This window comes from Sinocyclocheilus grahami, unplaced genomic scaffold (assembly GCF_001515645.1).
Source record: "Sinocyclocheilus grahami isolate Dianchi unplaced genomic scaffold, SAMN03320097.WGS_v1.1 scaffold408.1, whole genome shotgun sequence".
Taxonomy (NCBI): Eukaryota; Metazoa; Chordata; class Actinopteri; order Cypriniformes; family Cyprinidae; genus Sinocyclocheilus; species Sinocyclocheilus grahami.
The window spans coordinates 999,134-1,023,825 of NW_015505587.1; the positions used below are offsets into that span (position 1 = coordinate 999,134).

At 36.9% G+C, this 24,692-nt stretch overlaps 1 protein-coding gene across 2 annotated transcripts in view; it reads left to right on the forward strand.

Annotated features, from left to right (window-relative positions):
- hdac9b (histone deacetylase 9b) overlaps nucleotides 1-24,692 on the forward strand; it is a 32,471-nt gene that overhangs the window by 1,149 nt on the left and 6,630 nt on the right. Inside the window, exons 2-8 of one of the 2 annotated variants that reach the window (XM_016232238.1) lie at nucleotides 9,710-9,951; nucleotides 10,068-10,218; nucleotides 11,042-11,174; nucleotides 12,062-12,183; nucleotides 20,226-20,357; nucleotides 21,800-21,915; nucleotides 24,171-24,293. In XM_016232238.1, coding sequence (XP_016087724.1) covers nucleotides 9,710-9,951; nucleotides 10,068-10,218; nucleotides 11,042-11,174; nucleotides 12,062-12,183; nucleotides 20,226-20,357; nucleotides 21,800-21,915; nucleotides 24,171-24,293 — 1,019 coding nt within the window. The remainder of the gene's footprint in view (nucleotides 1-9,709; nucleotides 9,952-10,067; nucleotides 10,219-11,041; nucleotides 11,175-12,061; nucleotides 12,184-20,225; nucleotides 20,358-21,799; nucleotides 21,916-24,170; nucleotides 24,294-24,692) is intronic. The other variant, XM_016232239.1, reaches the window with a different exon arrangement.

Here is a 24,692-nt window from a genome sequence, read left to right on the forward strand (position 1 = left end):
GGTGCATATATAATAAGATTGAGTCATTTCGGTTCCTGAAAGAAGGGTGGAGGATATTGCTTCACATCTTTGCACTTATCAACACTGAATCGCAGGAGATTGTCTGCCTAGATTTCAGCATAGTTGCAACATAACTGAAAGTACGTAAATTTTTATTTTACTCACACACACGCACACACACTGCAGAACGCAATCCTGTCTTTCTAAATATAGTTCTAACCCTGATTTGCACAAAGACAAGAGAAAGACTGAGCTGTCGTCTTTAATAAGGCTCAGTGGAGCAACCTGTTAGTGGCCCCGTTCCGCGCCCTAAACTCCTCCGCCTGATACCGAGCAATTCAATCAATGCTTATCTGTCCAGTGAAAGCCCCGTACAGGCATGCATGGCATTATAAAGAAGTATGCGGTTAAACAACAGCCATCTGCATGAGGCAGGCAGGCAGGCCTGTTGCTCGCTCTGTGGGTCAGCTATTCTTAGTATGTTATTTTCAGCTTATAGCATTAGAGTGCTAAGATTAGCCGCCGTGGCGCTCTGCTATCATACCATCTCCACAAACTCTTAATATAACCGTACAGTGGAACAGTTATTAACAGAGAGTTTTGTCACCGTCATGTGATATGCGGTTAGGATTTACATCTGTTATTGTTGACCAGGGGTCTGCTTGGTAAAAATGTCAGTTTCTTCTTTTTGTGTTTCAATTCTGTCGTTCTGCTGGATGCAAATAGAACTGCTGCCAAATTCCGAGTGTGGGGAATCTGAAGTAGTTTTCATAACATTGGCTGTGATCTTTTCACTCTGTGATCAAAAGACGGACTGCAATTAATGTGTTGTGCTAACTGAGGCAAATAGGTCAAGCTAAGTGTTTCTTAAGAGTGCCAATTTAAGGATTTAATCTGTAACACTAACCAAGCTCAAGGAAACAGGTTCAAAGCAACAATTTGTGCTTGTGAAAATATGTGATCAGAGTCGAGCCAGAAATCTATGGGAGCGATGCTGCTGTCAGAAGATGTTTATTGCAATGCTAAAGTGCACTCACTGTCAGTTTTAAACCCCTGAAGCTAGTCTTCAAACAAATGTTATAATCATTCTGACAATTTAGAATAAAGCAAACGTTGAAGGCTAAATATTCTGTTGAATGAACAAAATATTTTGAATGAACGGTTTGAAAGTCATCTTCTGTCAGCTACTGTTGGGTGTGAATTGTCTTGCAGTAATTTGTTCTGGTTTATTTGACATGTCTGCATCAGTGAAAGCATACAAAGTGTCTCAATTTTAAAGAACTCATAAAGAGATCTAGTCTAATACACATGCAGCAATTTTATGCCCAGCAATCAAGCAGTCCCTTAATGTAGGTGATAATTAGAGACAATTAATTGGTTCGTGCAGTTTTTAATATATTTCTGAATAAATAAATGACTGTTCATGCATAATCTTCTTGTATCTGTAGCCTTTCACACTGTGACCCCAGGCTACTTTTTTTTTTTAATGAGTTTTGGATTATGCTAATGACAGTGAGGAACAAATAATGTGATAATGCGGTCTATGGAGGACTATATTGTAGAAAATTGAACCTTTTGTAATGCTGATATTATGAATGTATTATTCAACATAGTGAGCGGAATGACTCACTTGCTGATATTTAATAATGTCATGGCTGTGATTACATTTGCTGTTGGATGGAAAAACTAGTTTTTACATACATTATCAAGATTTAGATTATTGCAAGAAATAATTTGGATAGGTTTACCCAACCATTTTACAGAGTTTCAATATATTTAGTTTTTAATTCTCACAGATATGCATATTGTGTTCCACACAAATACATTATATATATATATATATATATATATATATATATATATATATATATATATATATATATATATATATATATATAATAGGAATAAACTCACATTTCTAGTAATATGATTTAAATATTTTTTATATAATGTATAAATAATGTATTCTAAATAAATTTCTAAATAAAATATACAATGCATGTTGGGGAAAGCTATTTTCTATTCTGATTATTATATGTATAATTTATTTTCTTAAATATATATCAGGAAATTTAAGTTAAATATATTTCCTTTACTTATATTTACTTATACATTTTGTGGACATTTTGTTCCCCCTGTATTTAATAATGCATCCAAAAATAAACCCGGAAAACATATTTTTGCTGAAAGGGATGATCTGGATTCCCCTGTCCTGTTTTTGCTGTAAAGAATAAGCTTCTACTTAAAAATACAGCAGCGTTTCCTGCTTTAGACACGCCTGCAGCCCAGAATAACATCAGCCGTAATGAGCACTCAGTCACCGCAGCATATGCAGCCAAAAAAGCATCACTCTGTTTTTGCTAAGAAACACACTGTATACCCTCCAAATATATATATATAAAAAACTTACTGACAACAGAGGTTAAAAAATAGAATTCAATTGAACTGTGGCAGAGGCTGATTCATAGGGCACCTGCTTATTTTGCAGCATGTTATCTGTTCTCTGTATATAAATGATGTACCAGCCTCACTGTAGGAAAGGTTAACAGATGCAGCATTTGAAGCATACTAAAATGTTGGAATATTTATGCTCTTTTTTTATACACAACATTAAAAATGTCATGAACTCTATAATCTAATTTAGTTATTCAACATTACACTGACTCTATCAAGCCTATTTATACTGAAGAAAATTTTCATTTCAAATTAAAAGGTAGCAGCACATCATTGTGTGAGACATTTCTCCCAATACAGACTGTCATGTATGCATAGACGGTTAATTAAGAGTATAATTGACCTTTTTCACATATAAGAGGTCATTGTACTACAAAAACATATGCTGTGCCAAATATATTGTATTTGACAGCAATGCCGTACCACACAAGTGTGAGTAACTGTTTTTATTATGTGGTCACTATTGCTTTGTCTGTTATTACAGATCGTTTGATATGTAGGCTACTGAGTATTTATGCGTTTTAACCTAAATCACAGCTGCGTCCATCTATGAAGGATGTAGGCTGTCAAACATAGACAACTGTTAGCCAATCACAGCAGTGGGCGTTTACTTCCGAGTCTGCAATCCGCCACACCTATTCAAACAGAGCGTTCCAATGAGGGGGGTCAAAACAGGACAGACAAATAGCCTATTACTTCTAAATTATGATGTTTTTTGATGTACACATTTTGATAACATTATAAGTGGACCTCAGAGAACAGTATAAAATAGTTAAAAAGGCAGTTCATAACCCCTTTAATGGCGTGTGGGAGGTTTGCTTTTATGGCTGGATGCAGCACTATAAACTCAATGCTTTGATCATCTCTGTAATCAACAGTAATGAGGAACATCATTCTATGAGAAATGCATTGCTCAAGGGATTATGGGAAATGTAGTACAGCAGATGAGTCACCATATCCCTGTGGGGAAAGGGAACCGTTTGGACGCAGGGCAGGATGCTTGTCATCCCTTCCTGATAAAAATAAAACAGTGTGCTTTCGGTCTTCGAATTTGTGTTTACTGATTCAGTGCCACATTTGCACCACCATTCTCATCTCAAGTCATAGCGTTCAGTTGAGAACTTATAAGTAAAACCACAAGTAAAGACAGTTCATGAAAGCTAAGGTGCTTGAAATGTTTATGTTGGTGGGGGTGGGCAGCGGAATAGCTTACATAAATTTGACAGGGTGCTCTTATTTTTGCCGAGTTAAAATTACCAGATGGCTCCACATGTTTGACAGTCTTTCACACATTCCCTATATTAAGATTGTGCTCAGAAAAGCAGTTATATTTAGCCCAGTTACTGCTGTTTGCGATTCTTTTTTCAGCTCAACTGGCGTTAATACATCAACAGCTCTTCTTGGCTTCATTACACATAATGTTCTTGCAAAGGCACGAGGCCAAAACACGAGGTGTGAGTATGTTTTGTCTCATAACATTGTTTTAGTGCTGACATCAGGTGATGCAAAAATGGCCCACGTCCCACTGTAGTCTCAACAAGTGCCTTATTAACATAATTAAAATAGAGGGCGGGACTGATGAAAAACGAACGTCATTGTTCTTTTTTTAGTGAATCAAAACATTCAGAGCAACCAATAGAATTTTGTCTATAACTAATTTCTAAATGACATCAAAAGTGGAAAAAGCTAGTCAAAATACACATTTACACACAAACTGACCACCAACCACAATTTTTAGATGCCATTTTTATTTTTTAGCTCAACTCTCATAGATTAGAATGCACAAGATTGTGGGATATCATAGCCAGTGAAGGATATATCAATGCTGCCTTCAAACATTAATCAGATAAAGGTATCTCAGTAGACAGGATGTGACACGATCATTGAATTCAGATGTGTGTGTGTGTAGTGTAGTGACATGTGGCCAAGACATTCTTACTAGGAATTAGTGCTCTGCATTTAACCCATCCTAAGTGCACACACACAGCAGTGAACACACACACACACCGTGAACACACACCTGGAGCAGTGGGCAGCCATTTATGTTGCGGCGCCCGGGGAGCAGTTGGGGGTTCGGTGCCTTGCTCAAGGGCATCTCAGTCGTGGTATTGAAGAGAGCGCTGGTTATTCACTCCCCCCACCTACAATCCCTGCCGGTACGAGACTCGAACCCGCAACCTTTGGGTTACAAGTCCGACTCTCTAACCACGACTTCCGCCTAATGTGTTGCCTTCCTACCTGCGTATGCTGCCTGCATGCTATAATTCCTGAACAAATTACTCTAAGGAGGTGGACCTTTTAGTAAATCAAAGAAATTCAGTGCAACCTGTGTAGAGTCTGATTCTCGAACGAATGACTCATATGAGTTGATTCTTTGTAGTGAATCAAATACAGACTGTCACTGGTTGTTCATATGACAGTGTATATTTAAAGATACACATTATGTGTTTTTTGGTAGTATTTAAAAAAATAAATATATAAACAAATGAAATGTTTACCATATTTTTTTTGTTTGTGTTTAGTACTGTTGTATGTTCAATGCATAACTAAAGCCAATTATCGGATTGTGCAGATTATGCCGCCTCTAAAAAAGCAGCATGAGAAGTGTAAAAACATCTTTTGCAAGAACTGATTTAAACTCATTAATGAATTTATCTCATCATTTGGAATTGTGTTTTTTCCCCAAATATTTATTCTTAAAAGGTATTATAGAGTTGTTAATGGAAGTGTTGAACTGTGAAGAGGAATCAAACCGGAATCATTAAATTCTTTACAGTTACAATCCTTAGACCTCAATTCATTTACAAGTCTTTTGACCTCTGGTGACGTCAACGCTTCTCTTTCCAACAATGTGTCGCAATGATGTCACGCTGTCTGGGACAAGGTTAAGTTGTGTTATCCAGAGGTCCATTTGGTCTAACCTGGTCATTCTTAATCTTCAAACTGCCTGCTTCCAGTTGAGTTGGGAGGTGTGAGTGGGTTGACCTGAGGTTTCTTTGCAGAGAGCTTGGCTGGATGGTCGGATCAAAGTGTATGTTTTTAATGACGGTAGTGGGGAGGGCAAGCAGGGAAACATAAGATAAATGAGATATCACCGTGGTGAGCGCTTCAACCCAGCAGGTGTTTCTGAGGCTATTTTTAGCTCCATTAGGGCAGCGAGCCCAATGCTTGTGAATCATGGTTGAAGCTCATTGGCTGACTTCTTGAATGCTGTAAGAACACTGCTGCTCTTTATAAAGAGCTCTCTCAAATCAGAATTAATATTTCCCCCATCATTCCAGGATGCTTAGGGTCATCTGTTTGCCTCACTAGAGAGAGCTGCTCCTGTCTCTTCAAACTTGGCTCTTTTCCAAGAAGTGCCGTCACGACAACAAACCAAGGTGAATTTTTGCTAAACACCCAGAAGTTGGCTTCAAATGCTAGCTTCGACCTCAACTGGAGCTGACAGGCATAGCTGACATGTATCGGTGTCGACAGAAAGAGGGAGTGCTTGTGTGTGTGTGTGTATGTTTGTCTTATATAAGGGATGATATAATATCCATGGGTGCTCTCGGGGAGGAGACACCACACAGCGCAGCTCAATATCTGCAGGAAGAGGAGTCAGTATGATGTCGCCAGCGTTGCCATGGCAGCCAGTTTGGGTGGTGGATTGGGTGTGTGTTTTGTCATAGTCTAAGATTGCACCACTTGCTTTTATGTTGCTATTTATAATCAGCGGTTGCGCATGCAGACATTTTTGATGATGGTGAAGAACATTATGCTCAACCAAACAAGCAAATGCTTTACCATTAATGTGTGAATTGCTGCGTGTGTCACAGTAAGTGCCTTGCTATGGCAACTCATTAGAGGAATATTCTAGGCTTAAGAGACACTGGTTCATGGATATAATTAATGGTTTAAAGGCTTTGCCTCTCTCTGTGTGTGTGTGTGTGTGTGTGTGTGTGTGAGAGAGAGAGAGAGAGAAAGAGAGAGAGAGAGAGAGAGAACACTGAACAGGTGGTAGTGTGTTATGCCAATAATAAGCTTTCTGAGGATTAAAGTTACATAGCTAATGCATATAGTCTCGCATCTAGTGTGTTTATTGAAATCATATCTATCTATCTATCTGTCTAACTGTCTATCTGTCTGTCTGTCCATCGTTTTGTCTGTCATTTTAACTATTGTTCTGTTGCAAAAGAAGATATTTTAAAAGATTGTTTCAACTGGTTTTGTCCCCATAGTGAAAGACAGTGGGATCCAAAACAACATTCAAAATAACATCTTTGGACCCCATTGACATTTAGCTTGGACAAAAAAAAAAAGTTTTCTTTTGTGCTCAACAGAAGAAATAGAGTGATGCAATTTTGGAACAACAAAAACGTTTAATAGAGATTACATTACTGTACCTGAAAACATGAACAAATCAATATACTGTCTATCTGTCTGTCTGTCCATCGTTTTGTCTGTCATTTTAACTATTGTTCTGTTGCAAAAGAAGATATTTTAAAAGATTGTTTCAACTGGTTTTGTCCCCATAGTGAAAGACAGTGGGATCCAAAACAACATTCAAAATTCAAAATAACATCTTTGGACCCCATTGACATTTAGCTTGGACAAAAAAAAAAGTTTTCTTTTGTGCTCAACAGAAGAAATAGAGTGATGCAATTTTGGAACAACAAAAACGTTTAATAGAGATTACATTACTGTACCTGAAAACATGAACAAATCAATATTCTTAGTTATTGATTCTGTGCAGTTTATCAGCCATTCACTTTATGAACTGAAGCACTCATTAAAAATTGTCCAACTAATCCATCATGCTGACTAAGAGAGAAAACCATTTGACTTAATCATGTTTCCAGACACTTGCTTACTCAGTTAAACTTGAAGTGACTTGATTTCTGTTTGGGGCTTCTTCTTGTTACTTCTTCCCCAATTGTGTAACAACCACTGTGTGCTTTCCCTCAATGCGAAACTTAAATTCACTGGACCATACGTATATCTTGACCAGCTGTTCTGTAAACTTCTTTGTCTTTCTTCTCCACACCCATATATCATTCTGTATGTATACACTTTCCAAACCTCATCTCTTAGTAATTGCTTTTCATCACTGTCTGTTATGATGAGTGTCTCCACTTATACGCTTTCCGCGGGACTGTCCTCCAGGCTTGCTATTGATTTTCACTGTCTCATGGATATATATATAGTTCTTGGGGCCTTGGGGATGCCCTTTGCTTTTTGTACCCGGTGTATTACTTGTTATGAGGCCCAGCTTGAAGACTACAGCAGCAATTTTCCATAATGGTGAAGGTGTGATGATGGCTCTAAGGAGGGAGGATGGTGGGGGAATAAGAGGCAGGAGCACAAACATCACAACTATATGAACAACAAACTGTGGCACTGCAGTCTCCATTCAGACCAGAGGGGTCAGTAGAACACACTGGACCAAACCATGGCTAGTAATATCCCATAGGAATTGCACATGGAATGCTGGCTGAGATTCTTATATAGACACACTACTGCAAAAAATAGAGTTCACTCTAAAAAATGCTGGGTTGTTTCAACCCAATGTTGGGTCAAATATTGACTAACCCAACTGTTGGGTTAAATTTTGGTTACATTTTTATATTAGCTTTTTAACCCAACAGTTGGGTTAGTCCATATTTGTTGAAACAACCCAGCATTTTTTAGAGTGTTGTTTCTATTGTATCTCTGCATATTGTATCAGTGAAGCTCATATGGGGCCATACTTTTGATGACTTTGAGATGTAGTTAGGGGTTCAACTGAGCACAGTATGAAAAGGGAAATGAGGAAATTTTTTTTTCTAGCATGTTGGAAAATTCAGCTTATGGCCTGCTCACACCAAACTATAACTACACTCTAAAAAACGCTGGGTCAAAACAACCCAATAGCTGGGTTTGTCCCTTTTTAACCCAGCATTTTTTAGAGTGTATAGGGATAACCATGAAGTTTAAAAAAATCACTCTAATTGTAAGAGTCTACAACACAACTATAATGATAATGGCACAGAGTGAATTAATAAATTATCAAGGTTAAACGTTTTTTTTTTTAAATTCACAAATAATTTATGACTAATTATCCATGAATTCATAACGATATGTATTGGAATGGTCAATACATGGCATTTTACAGTCTTGACTTGACATTAACAATGCCAAATTTTCTGATATTGACCTTGTCATGAGGGTCTGAGTGTTGTTTCTATTGTATCTCTGCATATTGTATCAGTGAAGCTCATATGGGGCCATACTTTTGATGACTTTGAGATGTAGTTAGGGGTTCAAATGAGCACAGTATGAAAAGGGAAATGAGGACATTTTTTTTCTAGCATGTTGGAAAATTCAGCTTATGGCCTGCTCACACCAAACTATAACTACACTCTAAAAAACGCTGGGTCAAAACAACCCAATAGCTGGGTTTGTCCCTTTTTAACCCAGCATTTTTTTAGAGTGTTGTTTCTATTGTATCTCTGCATATTGTATCAGTGAAGCTCATATGGGGCCATACTTTTGATGACTTTGAGATGTAGTTAGGGGTTCAACTGAGCACAGTATGAAAAGGGAAATGAGGAAATTTTTTTTTCTAGCATGTTGGAAAATTCAGCTTATGGCCTGCTCACACCAAACTATAACTACACTCTAAAAAACGCTGGGTCAAAACAACCCAATAGCTGGGTTTGTCCCTTTTTAACCCAGCATTTTTTAGAGTGTATAGGGATAACCATGAAGTTTAAAAAAATCACTCTAATTGTAAGAGTCTACAACACAACTATAATGATAATGGCACAGAGTGAATTAATAAATTATCAAGGTTAAACGTTTTTTTTTTTAAATTCACAAATAATTTATGACTAATTATCCATGAATTCATAACGATATGTATTGGAATGGTCAATACATGGCATTTTACAGTCTTGACTTGACATTAACAATGCCAAATTTTCTGATATTGACCTTGTCATGAGGGTCTGCAAGGGTCCTCTATATGACATGATATCCGTTTTTTTTTTTTACCATGTATGTTGGTTGTACCACATGACTTTGTTTGTCACACCACAGGACACATTCAGGTTTTTCCAATATTAAGAATCAGACCTGATATATTAAATAATATGTCAAAAGTAGTTGTCATGCATGTGTATACCTGATCGCTCAAATATCTCTGAATGATTGATAATAATAAACCATCAAAACATAGCAAAGACATTTGTACTAAACCCTCCTCACTCTTTTTTTCCCTATTTTTTTTTCTCAGTGGACATTAAGCCAGAGGTTCCACTGGCTCTTGATCCGGGCTCCCCATTGGACCTACGTACAGACATTAGGATGCAGGGTTCGGCCGCAGATCCCACTATGTGGGAAAGACAACTTCAACAAGAGCTGCTCCTCATTCAGAAACAACAGCAGATTCAGAAACAGTTACTCATCACTGAGTTCCAGAAGCAGCACGAGAACCTGATTCGCCAGCATCAGGCCCAGATACAAGAGCATTTGAAGGTACCAACACAACCCTACTGAAATAATGTGTGGACGCAACACAAAAAGCAACAAGTACAATACAACCATACAGTCCAACTTGATAAATAAATGTATAATAAACATCTGCCTCTCAGTTGCAGCAGGAACTACTTGCTATGAAGCAACAACAGGAGCAGCTGGAGAAAGAGAGGAAACTAGAGCTCCAGAGTCAGGAGAGAGAACTGGAGAGACATCACCGTGAACAACAAGTGCTGGTCCTCCGCAACAGAGAGAAGAGCAGAGAGAGTAAGAGCTCATCATCATGATCACCCACACAACACTCAAACACTCCACAGCCTGCCTGTACCGAATACCATCAAAATGTCATCAGTCAAATTACACATTTATATGACATCTGCTTCTTTTCCATGTTCACTTGAGAAGGTTCTGAACTACATAGGATGAAACTGACCCAAAAAAGAAAAAAGAAAGAAAGACAGAAAAATAAATAAAACCAATGTGGTGTAGCCTAGTCAACTAGATCTGGGCTGGCAAACTGTAATAAGTGTACTGTACATCACATATAATTAAATTAGCAGTATATATAATATATGTAATATTTAATTTTATTATTAATTACATTATTTTACATTACATATTACATTTTCTTATTAATGTTCTTGACAGGTTTCAAACAATTTACTCACAAATCGATTCATTAGAACTTCAATTTTGCACAAAGTTCGATATAACAGCCTTCAAGAGTGCTTCACTCCTGCTGTCCAGAAGAGGGAGATATTCCTTCATTTGTTTAAAGGTGCTCAAAAATGTTTAGCCAATGATGTTACAGAGGCATCTGAACTGGAGCTTTTGAGAAGAGTGTGTGGGTGAATGAGTAGGAGAGATGCTGTTGTTTGAGGCCGATCCTGCTGTGTCTGGGAGTGGCAGTAATACAATCATTTCTCTGACTTTGAAAAGAAGCCAAACATTCTTTCTGTTTACAGTGACTGTATCACGCGAACCACAGAATGTTAGTCGAGCTCTGTCAGGAATGTCTCAGATTTATTGTATCTAAATATCATTTGAATAAACCCCAGGATGCTCATGGTTTCTGTGTGTGCGTCTCCTGGTCTGACAGGTGCAGTGGCCAGCACTGAGGTCAAGCAGAAACTCCAAGAGTTTCTGTTGAGTAAATCCACCAAAGATGGTACATTTAATGGGGTCCCCCAGAAAATCACACAGAGCTCCAAACTGTGGTACACGTAAGTAACCTTCACGTACCTCAAACCCTTTTTTATTTGCTGTTTTAAGTGAGCTGGAATTTATTTCAGACTTTTCATGTTCAATCGGTGTAGCACAATAATAGCACAACCATTTCAATACTATTTAAAAATGTAATATGTTAATCGATAAATCTAAATATTATTCAGTATGATTTTAAAGTTTGGGTTCGGTAAAATGTGTAATGTTTTTTGAAAGAAGACTTTTGTGCTCACCAAGGCTGCATTTATTTGATCAAACATACAGTAAAAACAGTAATATTATGAAATATTATTGCAATTTAAAATACCTGTTTTCTATATGCATATATTTTAAAATATAATTTATTGCTGTGATGGCAAAGCTGAATTTTCAGCAGCCATTACTCCAGTCTTCAGTGTCACATGATCTGTCAGAAATCCTTAAAATATGATGATTTGCTGCTCAAGAAACATTTCTTATTATTATCATTAATGTCGAAAACAGTTGTGCTGCTTTTTTCCCAGGATTCTTTAATGAATAGCATGTTTAAAAGAACATAATTTATTTAAAATGGATATCTTTGTAACATTATAGATATCTTTACTGCCACTTTTTATGAATTGAATGCATCATTGCTGAATAAAAGTATTCATTTATTTTTAAAAAGACTTACCGACTCCAGTCTTTTGAATGGTAGTGTATTTACATACAGTGAAATGTACATAAAGTTTATAAAATAAATAAACACAAGACTAGAAGATTTCAGACTTTTCAAGGTAAAAAAATTGAGTTGATTTTAGCTAATAATCAGTAATGTGATACTAAGGTGAATGGTAGAGCACAGACGAGCTATCAGCTTAATTTATCACTATCAGGTAAGTTCAGTTTGCATCTCTTTTCTGTTCAGGGCCTCCCATCACACCTTTCTGGAGCAAAGTTCACCTCCTTTGGGAGGAGCGTCCTCCTCCTGCAAGATCTCCCTGCTCTCCCCACAAGACTCCCGGGATGACTTTCCTCTGAGGAAGACAGGTAGGTTTCTAAAAGTTGGCCTCTCAAAACTGCCACAAAAACGGTCACTATTGTTTTGTAATATCACCATAATGTGCATTGCATTCAAGAAACATACTACAGATTATATTTAATTTCAGTTTTTGCTGACGAGCTATTGCTTTATGAGACATAGGAGGAGGGTTATGACTCAAAAGTCTTTTTCCCAGAATTACAGGATCCCTTGAGAGGCATAGCATAAGCTCGTATTTGCATATTTCAGGCATGCTATAGTACCACAAACTTCCTAAAACTCTAAAGGTATATCATTTTCAGCTACTGTATATAAGAGGCTTTAATTGTTTAGAAAATCCTTGACTTTTCACAGAAAACACCACAGGTTTGTTGACTCAGTGTTGGAGGGAGTCTCGTAGGAAGTCAGTATTAATGTGAGTTATGACTCCCACTTGACCAGCCAGTCATGAGTTCTTGCAAAGGCCGAACTCTTCATAACTGTGCTAAGTCACGTCACGGAAATGACATTACATTCCTTCCCCTTTGTGTCCCTTTGAATTATGACGGTAAACAATTATACCTGCTTAAATGCTTTACCATATGGGTTGGCATGTTCTGTATTTACATAATTTAGGGATCAGGCAAGTGAGTTTTAATCCTAAATTATGCGGACTGTGTCTGCCAAATGTAAACTAATCTAAGGTAATTATGTTGGTTGTTCTGTTCAAATAAGCACTTTATAGACACATGAAAGAGACGTGTTTATTGTCTTAGCTTTTGAACAGTAACCTCCCAGTTTCAGCATCCATTTCTGCTTCGCTCCACTGAAACCAGCCAATATCCTGAGAACTAAAAGGAGTGGAAGGGAATCCAAACAGCCTGCTGAGAATGCAATGGCAGTCCTAAGGAAAAAAATAATAATAAAAGAGAGAGAGAGAGAGACCTTGAGCTGTTGCTGTTAAGAAAACTTACAAATATCACATAGTCCCTATCATGCCGTCATGTGGTTTTGGTCATGTTTTCATGTCTTGTGCTGCCCTGTTTTATGTCAATGACTTTTATGTTGAAGTGTATTTTCTGTTCCCTTTGTTCCTGTGTTCACTTCTTGTTCCTTTGCCTGACTTGTTAGTTACCCTTGTTAGTTGGCATAGAGATTCATTAACTCCTCCCCCCTTTTTAGGCTAGTTAACCTTTGTATAAATAGCCCTCATGTTTCCTTTGTCTAGCTTTGTTCGTATAATCCTCGGTTTGTTCAAGTTTTTGCCAAGTCTTGTTCATTGTGTTTCTGCTCACTTTTGGATATTATTAAATTGCACATGGGTTCTCATTAAACTTGCCTCCAGTGGATGTTCATTACACACACACACAGTATTAAGATCGAAGACATATAGTGTGACCATGGTAAAGAAAACAAAAAAATCTTCAAAACACCTACAGTGTGTATAGCAGCCTGAAGTGAAGACGGACACAGTTTTTGTTTTATCCATCTGTATTTGCTCAGTGCAACTTATAACAGCCAAGTGAAAGATATAACACCATGTCAGAAAAAAATCAGAGTTGGAAAAAGGATCATCCCCTCCTAAAAATGACTTGCAAACTCAATCAGGTGTAGCTAATCACCTTCTCAATGGCACACAAAGCCATTTGACTTTCAACTGTGATCAGCTGTAGTCATTTTGATTAGCTCAGCATGAAAAGAGCTTTCCTGAAGAATTTCCGTCTTTGGTAGTGCAACTGAAGCAAACAATCAACTCTGGGTGGCAAGGCACTGTCAAAAGATCTCTCTAAAGTTGTGGATGGGTACAATTTTTTTTTTTGTAAATTAAATACATGTGAGTGTACATATCTAAACCATTAATTTCCAAATTTTTTTTTTGATTTTTTTTTACAAAAATCATAAATTCTTAATTCATATATATAATTATGTGTTTGGGAAATCGCACCATATAATGTTTTACTAACCTTGCCTTGTGAAAAAATGATTAAAAAAATATTTGATATTTTAAGAGACCTTGACACAAACTCTGTGTTACGTGAAGTTAACTTAAAAAACAAAGAAGCTGGATCAAAATGCGAAGTGTTTTAATAACAAAATAAACAAACAAACTACATAGACCAGATAACCAGAGCAAACAAGGAAACCGAATGAGAACACCAAACTTACATGTGAAAACACTGGAATATACAGTATATACTAAAGAAAACTAGGGCTAACAAGCGACAGGTGGAGGTGATTAGTTGCTCTGCATGGGAACAAAGAAGGGTAACTATAGCGACAAAAAAGGCAGCAAGGCAAGCAGGAACAGAACAAGGAAGTGAACATCGAAACAATGGGAATCAAATACACTTCAAAATAAGAGTGCAACACAAGACCAAGAACACACATAGATAAGTATAGGTAGAATCCGCATTCGACATGTCCGCCACCTTGGAACAGTTAATGTGTCATCACTCACAATACAATTCAGTGAGTTTCAAGATCCCGGAACATTGCGAAGCCTCTGATAGTAAAGACCACCAGTATTTAAATTCCTGAAGAAATTAGATACACTTGTAAGAATGTGCTGGTTTGTGTTTTTAATATGTATTAATTCAATATTACAGGTTTTTAAAATAAAGTATGTCGTGTTAGCTGAGAGCTTCATCTTGTTGTATTGTTAGTTTAGCCCAGGGGTAGGCAAGTTCGGTCCTAGAGAGCCGCAGTCCTGCAGAGTTCAGCTCCAACCCTAATCAGACACACCTGAACAAGCTAATCAATGTCTTCAGGATTACTAAGGCTATAGACAGGTGAGTTTTTTTTTTCAGGGTTGGAGCTGAACTCTGCAGGACTGCGGCTCTCTAGGACCGAACTTGCCTATCCCTGGTTTTGCTAAATCATCTGCTTAAGTCTATTGCAGATATAGATATTCATGCATGCATGTAACTATGACTGGGTTTGACCATTCCAATATGGCAACCCATAGAAACAGCTGCTATAGGGCATCTACCTATACATATTTCTGGGAACACAGACCGGGATCATAACATTATGATATCACTTCCTGATTTTTTCCCCTTTTTTTTCTATGTTTCAGTATGTTAGTTGCGCCACATGACCTTATTGAACAATTTTTAGTTGACATTTAAAAATAATAATAATAATATGCAGTGAGCAGTTTTTCTCTAAGAAATAATAATAATAATTATGCCAAATTACTTATTTAAAAAAATATATTTTCTATTTTTTTTTAATTATTATAAATTTTTTCTTTATTGATTATTATTTAACTTACTGAAGTGACAAACTCTCGGAATAAACCGTTTAGTAGAAAATTAAAGTTTAAGTTTAAAATGCGAGAGAAAGTAAACAAGTGTTTGGAACTACCCATCCTTTATGTGTGTTAATCTTATCCATTGCCTAAACCTTTTAAAACCTTTTACCTTCTAGTTGGATTCCAAACTCTAAATACACCCATGCAAGGTCCCTTCCCCCTCTTCCTGTCCGTCTCACTTAGAATCCCCTCAAAGTAGGCACGCAACAGGAGCCACACAAAGATGCTGGTTGTTCCACATCCTGGATTTCCCTGAGATGCTTGACTGACATATGTCAAGAGGTTAGGTTAGCGCTGTAGAGAGACTGAACCAAAACAAGCCAAGTTTAGTGAGTGCTACAGGAACTGACACTTTTTTAAAGAGGTGATTCTTCATTTCCCTTGGGTCCTTAGCGCTGTATCATCTGCAACACTCAATGTGGCTTTGGTTTGATCACACTGTTCTCAACTGAACTTGTAAAGCCAAGCAATCCATTTATCTCCAAAGCATCACATGATCAGTTGGTTTACTCGCCACGTATCTTCTGTGTGCCATGCTCTGGACTGGACAAGATCCATGTGTTGGCACTTGACACTGCTGCAGGCAGGAATAGTCCAGCTTATTGAAGAGAAGAAAAACCTTCTTAGTCTTGACCCACATACCAAACATGTGGAGCAGGTGCAGCTGAGATGAGAGGGATTTGAGTTTGTGTGTTTTAAATGGTGGATATTTGGGCCGTCAGACCAGGCTTGCTTTATTATGTCACAACATTATTCCCCACTGGAGATGGAGGGATGTGGGAAGGGAAACAAAGAAAAATGAACCTAGATGCTGCTTGACTGACATATGTCAAGAGGTTAGGTTAGCGCTGTAGAGAGACTGAACCAAAACAAGCCAAGATTAGTGAGTGCTACAGGAACTGACACTTTTTTAAAGAGGTAATTCTTAATTTCCCTTGGGTCCTTAGCGCTGTATCATCTGCAACACTCAATGTGGCTTTGGTTTGATCACACTGTTCTCAACTGAACTTGTAAAGCCAAGCAATCCATTTATCTCCAAAGCATCACATGATCAGTTGGTTTACTCACCACGTATCTTCTGTGTGCCATGCTCTGGACCGGACAAGATCCATGTGTTGGCACTTGACACTGCTGCAGGCAGGAATAGTCCAGCTTATTGAAGAGAAGAAAAACCTTCTTAGTCTTGACCCACATACCAAACATGTGGAGCAGGTGCAGCTGAGATGAGAGGGATTTGAGTTTGTGTGTTTTAAATGGTGGATATTTGGGCCGTCAGACCAGGCTTGCTTTATTATGTCACAACATTATTCCCCACTGGAGATGGAGGGATGTGGGAAGGGAAACAAAGAAAAATGAACCTAGATGCAATGATGAAGTAATATGGTTTGCAAGAGCAGTGTTGTTGCATCATATAGTCCTCATCTCCTGGGTAAACAGGTGTTTGTATTTTTACTAATGAGAGAAAAAGTATCAGAGAGGCTGCAGGCAGGATCAGGTGTGTGCAAATACACGTTGCCTTTAGAAAGTTTGACTAAGCCTTTGTTCAAAGGAAATGCAAGGATGCACAAAAATTAGGGAAGTGCTGATTTTGAAATGTCTGACCGATAAATGGACAATATTGTAAATGTAAACTACTTTGTTTAAAAAAACATATATGCATGCTCTCAAAGAGTAAACTTTTTGCCATAGTCCATTGCTGTCCCTTGAAGTTAATGGTAAATGATGATCTGAATCTTAAAATAAGGAATATAACATTTGGATTATTTAAATATAATCAATTATTTATTTATACAGTATCAATGTAAATATTTGTCAATTTATTTCTGATAATGAAAAAAAAATCACACATATAATCTGATTAATAATATGGTGCCGATACATTGTGTATAACAATAAATTTTCCTTTCTGTCACACCTTATTGCGGAATTAGTGTGAATCGCAAACATTTACTAGTCATAAATAGTTCTTACCAGTCAGGAAACCGTATTTTGCATTATTTTTTTATATGAAAAATACAGTATATATTTGCCCTTATGGCAGTTGGATTATTTAAATTTATTTTTAAAATTTTACTTTAATCTTAGCTAATTTTAAACATGTCTATGTAGTATTTATTTATTTTATTTATTGATTTTAGTTTTAGTCATTTTACTACTGTAAACAATGAAAATTAGAAATGTTGTAGACTTTTTTTTTTATATTTTATTTCCAAGTTATTAAATTGTTTTTAATGGATTTAATAATAATCCTGTCTCTCACATCACCACTTACATCACTGAACATCTCTGAATATTGTTTTAAGCCATGCGTTAAGTTAACATAACTAACATCAAGCAACTGTTTTATTTATTTAGCCATTTTTACTTTACATTTGCACTTGTCGAGTGTTCGATAATTGACACTGGTTAGCACATCTAATTAGATATGATCTAATTTCGGTCACTTTACACATAAATATACACTTTGCACACTTGTCAGACACATACTAAGCCACACAACTCTGAAGGGAACTTTGTCTTTGGGTTGAGACAACACAATAAATAGACATCAGCAGTGTGTGCCCTCCAGCACTGATTTCAAATGTAATAATATGATTGATTTATGGGCCTGTTAAGTTTTTGCCTCATACATATTCTTGTTTGACTTGGCTTCTGGTTCCAGGCCGTATGTCAGCGCGATGAAAAATCAAGCAGGTGTCGGGCCTGTCGCTCTGCTGTTTTTCCCCCGCAGTTGTGGGGTAGAGTGATGTGTTCTCCCATGGCATCACGATCACAGCCTCCTACTAAACCCACCAACAATCGCTCTTCCACCTCCACAGCAATAGGGTAGCGCTCCCGTGGTGACAGGCTGTAGCGCCGTATAAAAATAGAAGGCAATCAGGACAGTGTGGGGTGCAAGGTGGTTTGGAGAGGGCTCCCTGCAGTTCGCTCTCAGCCCACTCCACTAGCGGGATTTACATCCCATTAGTGTACTGCTGGATGGGAGCAGACATTCCTGCCTCTGCTTCTGAAGAGTCCTGAAATAGCAGCCCAGCCTGCGGTCCAGTTCTCTCCTCTGAGATTACTACTTACAGCTGTGTCTTCCCTTGACTCACACTTCTCATACTAAGTCATCCTATATGGTCATGTCCATTTGGTCAGCTGTCTTTTAAGTATGGCAACATCTCTCTCTCCCTCATCTGGCTGCTCCTTTCAGGGGTCTTAGTATGTATGTATATGTGTATCTTCTCTTGCTAAACAATTTTTGTACTGTTGTTTGTTTGCCAGTGTTATGTCCAATTTAGCTGGTGAAACAAAACCAGTAGAGAACCACTTATCTAGATTATAACTTGCACACACTAGATGGTAGTGGTACTATTGCACAATGGGGAACTGAGGGGAAAAATAATGAGACCAAATTTCTGTATTTTTGGCTGCTAGTTGTAATGTGGGTGTTTCCCAAAGGGAGGCACTGGATGTGGGTGGCTGGCTTACTCACTCTCTTCCCATCAGAGAGTTGTTTAGAAACACTTGCCTGTACATTATAGTCATATAAACAGACACTTCTCCATAATTCAACAATATTTAAATGATGACTAAATACTCCATGGGGGTGTAATTTGATATAATGTAAATGTCTTCACTTGCAGTCTTTTTTTTTGCACATTTCGCATGAATATATTTTTGCATAGACAGGGTTTGGCATGCTACGTTCTTTCACCAAATGTGTCTGTTAATTGATGAACTACTATACAAAGACTAACTATGAAAAAAAAACCTCTACAAATAAACACTGCAGAACTCTTGAGTGCATTTAAAATTTCTAGTTGACTTCATAAAAGATCTGTTGATTGAACGAATTAGAGTTGCTATGACTATTATTCTAGTATTATTGTTTTTAATATTATTAATATCTTGAATATTAATATAGTAATAATAATTTATTTAAGTGAATTATGCATCTGTTTAAAAATAAATATAGTAAAAACAGTAGTGTTGTGAAATACATTTTATATATATATATATATATATATATTTTTTTTTTATATATATATATATATATATATATAAAAATGTGATAATGAAAGATTGTGCTCAAGAGACACTTTTGTTATTATCAGTGTTGAAAATGAATTTGCAGCTTAATATTTTTGTGGACGATCTCATTTTTTTTCAATTTTCTTTGATGAGCACAGGAACAACATTTAGTTGAAACTGAAATCATGTGTAAGTAACATTATGAATTAATTTACTTTTTGTTTTTGATTAGTTTAATGTCTTTGCTGAATAAAAGAAAAAATTCTGACCCTAAATGTTAATTTATATACAAAGTAATTAAAAAATATATATAATAGAATGTAATGTTATGTAACATAATATAATACAATATAATATAATATAATGTAATATAATATAATTAAAAAATATATTCTTTCTTATTTTTCGGAACATAATTTTTTCATAGTGTATGGTCAGCCTGGCTCTTGCCGACCTTTTTTTTTTTCACCTTAAAGCCTTTGTTTCTCAGGCTAATTTACTCCAGATGATGAGGAAACTATGGTCTTTGAAAACAACCTGTAAATGTCCACTGATCTAATCACAGTCCTATAACATCACAGTACAGGAATGCTACTACACAACAATGTGGATTCCCCTCTCCTACTTTCTGACATGCATAGCTACAAATGCATCAAAACATAATTTCCAACACTTGGCTAAAAAAGTTTAGACTAAACAGTTCAGATTCTGAATATTTGTGTTATTATGTTTTCTCTCCAGTCTCAGAGCCCAATCTGAAGGTGCGGTCCAGGTTAAAGCAGAAGGTTGCAGAGAGGAGGAGCAGCCCACTCCTCAGGAGGAAGGAGGGGAGCATCATGTCACCCTTCAAAAAGAGAGCCCTGGAGCTTCTGGGTAGGAATGCCATCCCATAATGCATCTAAAAATTCGATGACACACCTGGGGCATAAACAATAAGACCTCCTACCGGTTGGCTGTTCGCTGGCGGTTTCTCTCCAGTAATCACAGCAGCCGTCCACTGTCTGTGCAGCTCAGTGTGCTGATGTTGTTATGTAACAGCTGCTCTGGCAGATGTCATCCAGAGGACCATCCAATGTGGTTTTGAGCCTTGGCCGGTCAAATGATTTTTCCATGGTGTTTCAGTCACTTGTGTATTTATGATGTATCAGTGGAAGCAGTTGGTGGTTGGTTTTGCAAACACGGTGGCAAGATTGTCATCCAGTAAATCCAGTAAATGTAAATATGCCAAATATGACATCATGCTATTGCTGACCGCCAGATACCAGTCAATATCTCATAAAATATATAGTTAGATGTATAGAATATATATATATATATATATATATATATATATTTTCAAATAAGTAACGCAAGTTACTTTTTATTTCCAATTTACTGATTGATAGCTCTCCTATCCCCATGTTGAGAAATCAGAAGATGTTACTGTAGTTCTAAAATAAACATGAATATGCATTAATTCATCTCACTCACACACACAAAAAAACACAGATTCAGTATTCCTCAAAATGAATAAAATTAATGCAACTCAGAATATGACGCAAACCTGCAATAATTAAATGTTAAACAACACAAATATCCTTTATGTATTTAATCCTATTCTATTAACCAATGTCTTTGCTTCTGACCTTCGATGATCCAGTTCAACCATACTAATATGCAAAAAATGACTCTAGACAAACATTTGTGTGTCTTTTTTTATTGCTGAAGTGTGTTGAAATGTCTTCTTCTGCATTCTACTGTACGGACGTAAATTTACTTTCCCTTCAGCCTGAGGCTTATTCATTACAATTTTGGTGTGAAAAGGCTTTTATATTTGCCAAAAATATAACTTTTTTATTTTAAAAACAAACAAGCAAGCCTTGACCAGATTTAAAAAGTAGCGCAAAAGTAACGTAATGCATTACTTTCCATACAAAGTAACTAAGTAATGTAATTAGTTACTTTTTAAAAGTAATACATTACTTTTAAAAGTAACTTTCCCCAACACTGTATATTTTTTGGGGGCAAAGTCAGAAGTAACAGGCTGGAACAACTGTCCTGTTATCATAATGAAGAAAAAAGCTTCATTAAAAGGATGAAATAAATATTTAAATATCAATATTGCACAATGACAATCATATGTATTCAAAGTGCAGGCAAAATATACCTATAATTTACATTTGACATTCCATTTTAGATAAAACTTTTGTTTAATTTGGTATAAACATTTTTTTTCAAAACCATATGAAGAATTTCTAGATCTGTACAGTTTATAAATTATATTATCGATAATGTCTATACTTGCACTTATGTCTGTTTAAATTAATCTTCCCCAGAATCCACAGCCAGCAGCAGTGCACCAGGATCAGGGCCCAGTTCACCTAACGGGGCCTACAGTGCCTTGGGGGCTGAAAACGGACCCTCCTCTCTACCAGTCACCACACGTACTGAGGTACTTACATTAAACATGTTTTATTACAGGTACGAAAGTATATTAACAGTTAAGCTTTCTCACAGCAGTTTCAACAAAGCTTTCCTGAAAGATTAAAACATGTACGACTAAAAGAAAAGTTCATGGCCACCAGGCCGCACCCATAAATTTCCTCGACACAAACCCAGCCTGTCCTCGTGCAGCTATGAAAACACAACTCTGTCTCTACAGCCTGTGACCTGCTTGTCCGTCTCAGTCCAATGAAAACGGCTCCCAGCACGGACAATAAAGAGTCAGTTCACTTCCTCCCACAAACTCCTGCTCTGTATCGCTAACCTTTACTGGCATAGCTATGTGGTTTTCTTTGCCTGCAGCTCTCGTAAAGCTCGGGACAAGAAAGAGTAGATCAGATAGAGCTCAAAATTAAGTTACATTCAGGGCTCACCTATGCCTATTCTCACTATTAACCTTTAAAATAGGGTGCAGGTTCCAGGTTCAGTACATGTTATGCTCAATCAACTTATATATTATATATTAATCACCACTAAATTAATTCTGACTCCCCTATTCTTTAAAAAAGTGTTGGTTTACAGTGAGGCATTAAGAATGTAAGTGAAGGGGACCAATTTGCAAATGTTAAAATAATCAATGTTTCAAAAATATAGGCACAAGACATAATAAATAAATCAATAAATATGCATATTGATTGTGTTGTGAAGAAATCGCTTTCTAACTTTTTCTGTGTAAAGTTATATTACGTTTTATTTCATTGCCATGACAGCATAACGACTAAACCCCTAATATGACCATAAAATTAAAAGCATAAAGGTTTTAACAAAACAACTAACTTCACATTTATTATTTTCAATCGTCCAAAACTTGGCCCAGATCGATTGCATTATAACTTTTTTAGCTTTTTTCTGAAGAAAAAAAAAGAACAAGCCAGAATTATTTTTGTGGTAATCGACATTACACCACAATACTGTCAATTAGGGCTGCATGATTAACCAAAATTAAACCAAAAGTGTTTTTTATCAATTATTAAATTGATAGGCTGTGATTTAATGAAAAAAATATGCACTGCGTGAGGCACAGCACTGTTTTCATTTACACGTGAGCAGCTCATTGTCCAGTGTTTTCAGCATATTATGGTGGTATTTAAAAAATTTTTTTTATTAATTTTAATTAGAATTTCATAATCATATGGATATATAATCACAATATTTTGGGCCAATACAAACAATTTTTTTAAATCACATTTTAAATAGCAATCACAATTTTTTATCAGAAAATAATTTTTTTTTCTTCACCAAACCATGCAGCCCTTCTGCCAGTTGAGTGTAACTTGTATTGAACACAAAATATTTCTATGGCAACATGGAGGACTTTTCCCATTTGCCGATGTTCATTAGCTCCCTCTGACTCACTTCCTGGGTGCTTCACGGCTTGGATCCTCTGGGTCCTTGTGGACTTTGCTCACAAAGAGGTGCATTCTGGGCAAATGTGACATGTCTCTGTGAAGCCTCAGCTTAGCAGCTGTGTTATTCTTCAACACCACTGTTTACACTCCCATGAACCTCCAATGCAATAACCGACAAGGAATGCTTATTGCGCTGCGATCCAGGGTCGAGGTGGTGGGTGGTTGAGCTTAATTGATCCACCAGCCGCTGGTAGCCAAAGACACGTTAACAACACAAACACGCCCGATCGCTATTGTATTGACATAAGCTTGACATCTCATGGATCGTAGCAGTGCAACCCGCAGACACCACACCAGTTTCGAAAGCCAGTCGTGTTTGTGATCCGTTACATTGGGTATCTTCTTTCAGAGGGAACTGGTCCCCTGGGTCAAATAAGGCCGGATATCCACATACAGGTCAGTGAATAGGCAGGAGGGATTGAAGGGTAAACAGTACAGCCCCTCTGCCACATGCTGATGGGCCGCACCACTGGGTGGAGGAAGTACAGTCAAAAACTGATCAGTACTGCAGTGAGACTGTTTTTTTTCTCTCTGATACAATTCAGCTTGAGAAATTATAGCAAATGGGATATGATTCTGCATTTGTGGGCTTCTCTGTGGCCTTGGTTTTTACGTCCTTCAGTTGAGCTCATGCAGCTCCGGTGTGTCAGGAACAAAACCGTCATTCGTTTTAGTACATTAAAGTTTATTGTTCTGTTGCTGTTGCTCTTTCCAATGGTCCATAGTGGGATTTTAAAATATCTATCTTTCTCTCTCCCTCCTTCCCTCCATCCCTCTCTCTCTTTTTCCATCACAGCGGTGGCCGTCACAGCCGAGGTTATTAGGGCCTGAAAGCTCAGTGTCTATGTTAAATCTCTACACATCTCCATCGCTGCCCAATATCTCCCTGGGTTTCTCAGCTGCCACTTCTCCCATCAGTGTAAGTCAAATAACGACATGCATCATCTTTCATTACTTCCCATGTTAAAGCCAGCTCACACAATGTCTGGATTTTTGGCATGAACAACATGACACAAATCTTCCCTATGAACTCTGTAACACTTAATCAGACTACAATGCGTATGAGTGTGTGTGTGTATGTCAATTTATTCAGGCATCAATGCTTTTTCAAATGTGCAAAACTACATATTATATAATATTTTATTATTTTAGTAAAAATAAAAAAGACAAAAAAATAAATAAATTTAAATATTGCTTTTTTTAATAAAATATATTATATTCCTCTATATCAGTTAATATTAAGATATTTATACAGTATAGTATTGTATAGTATATGTACTGGAAGCTTGTGACACTATAACAAATTCCTTGTATGTGC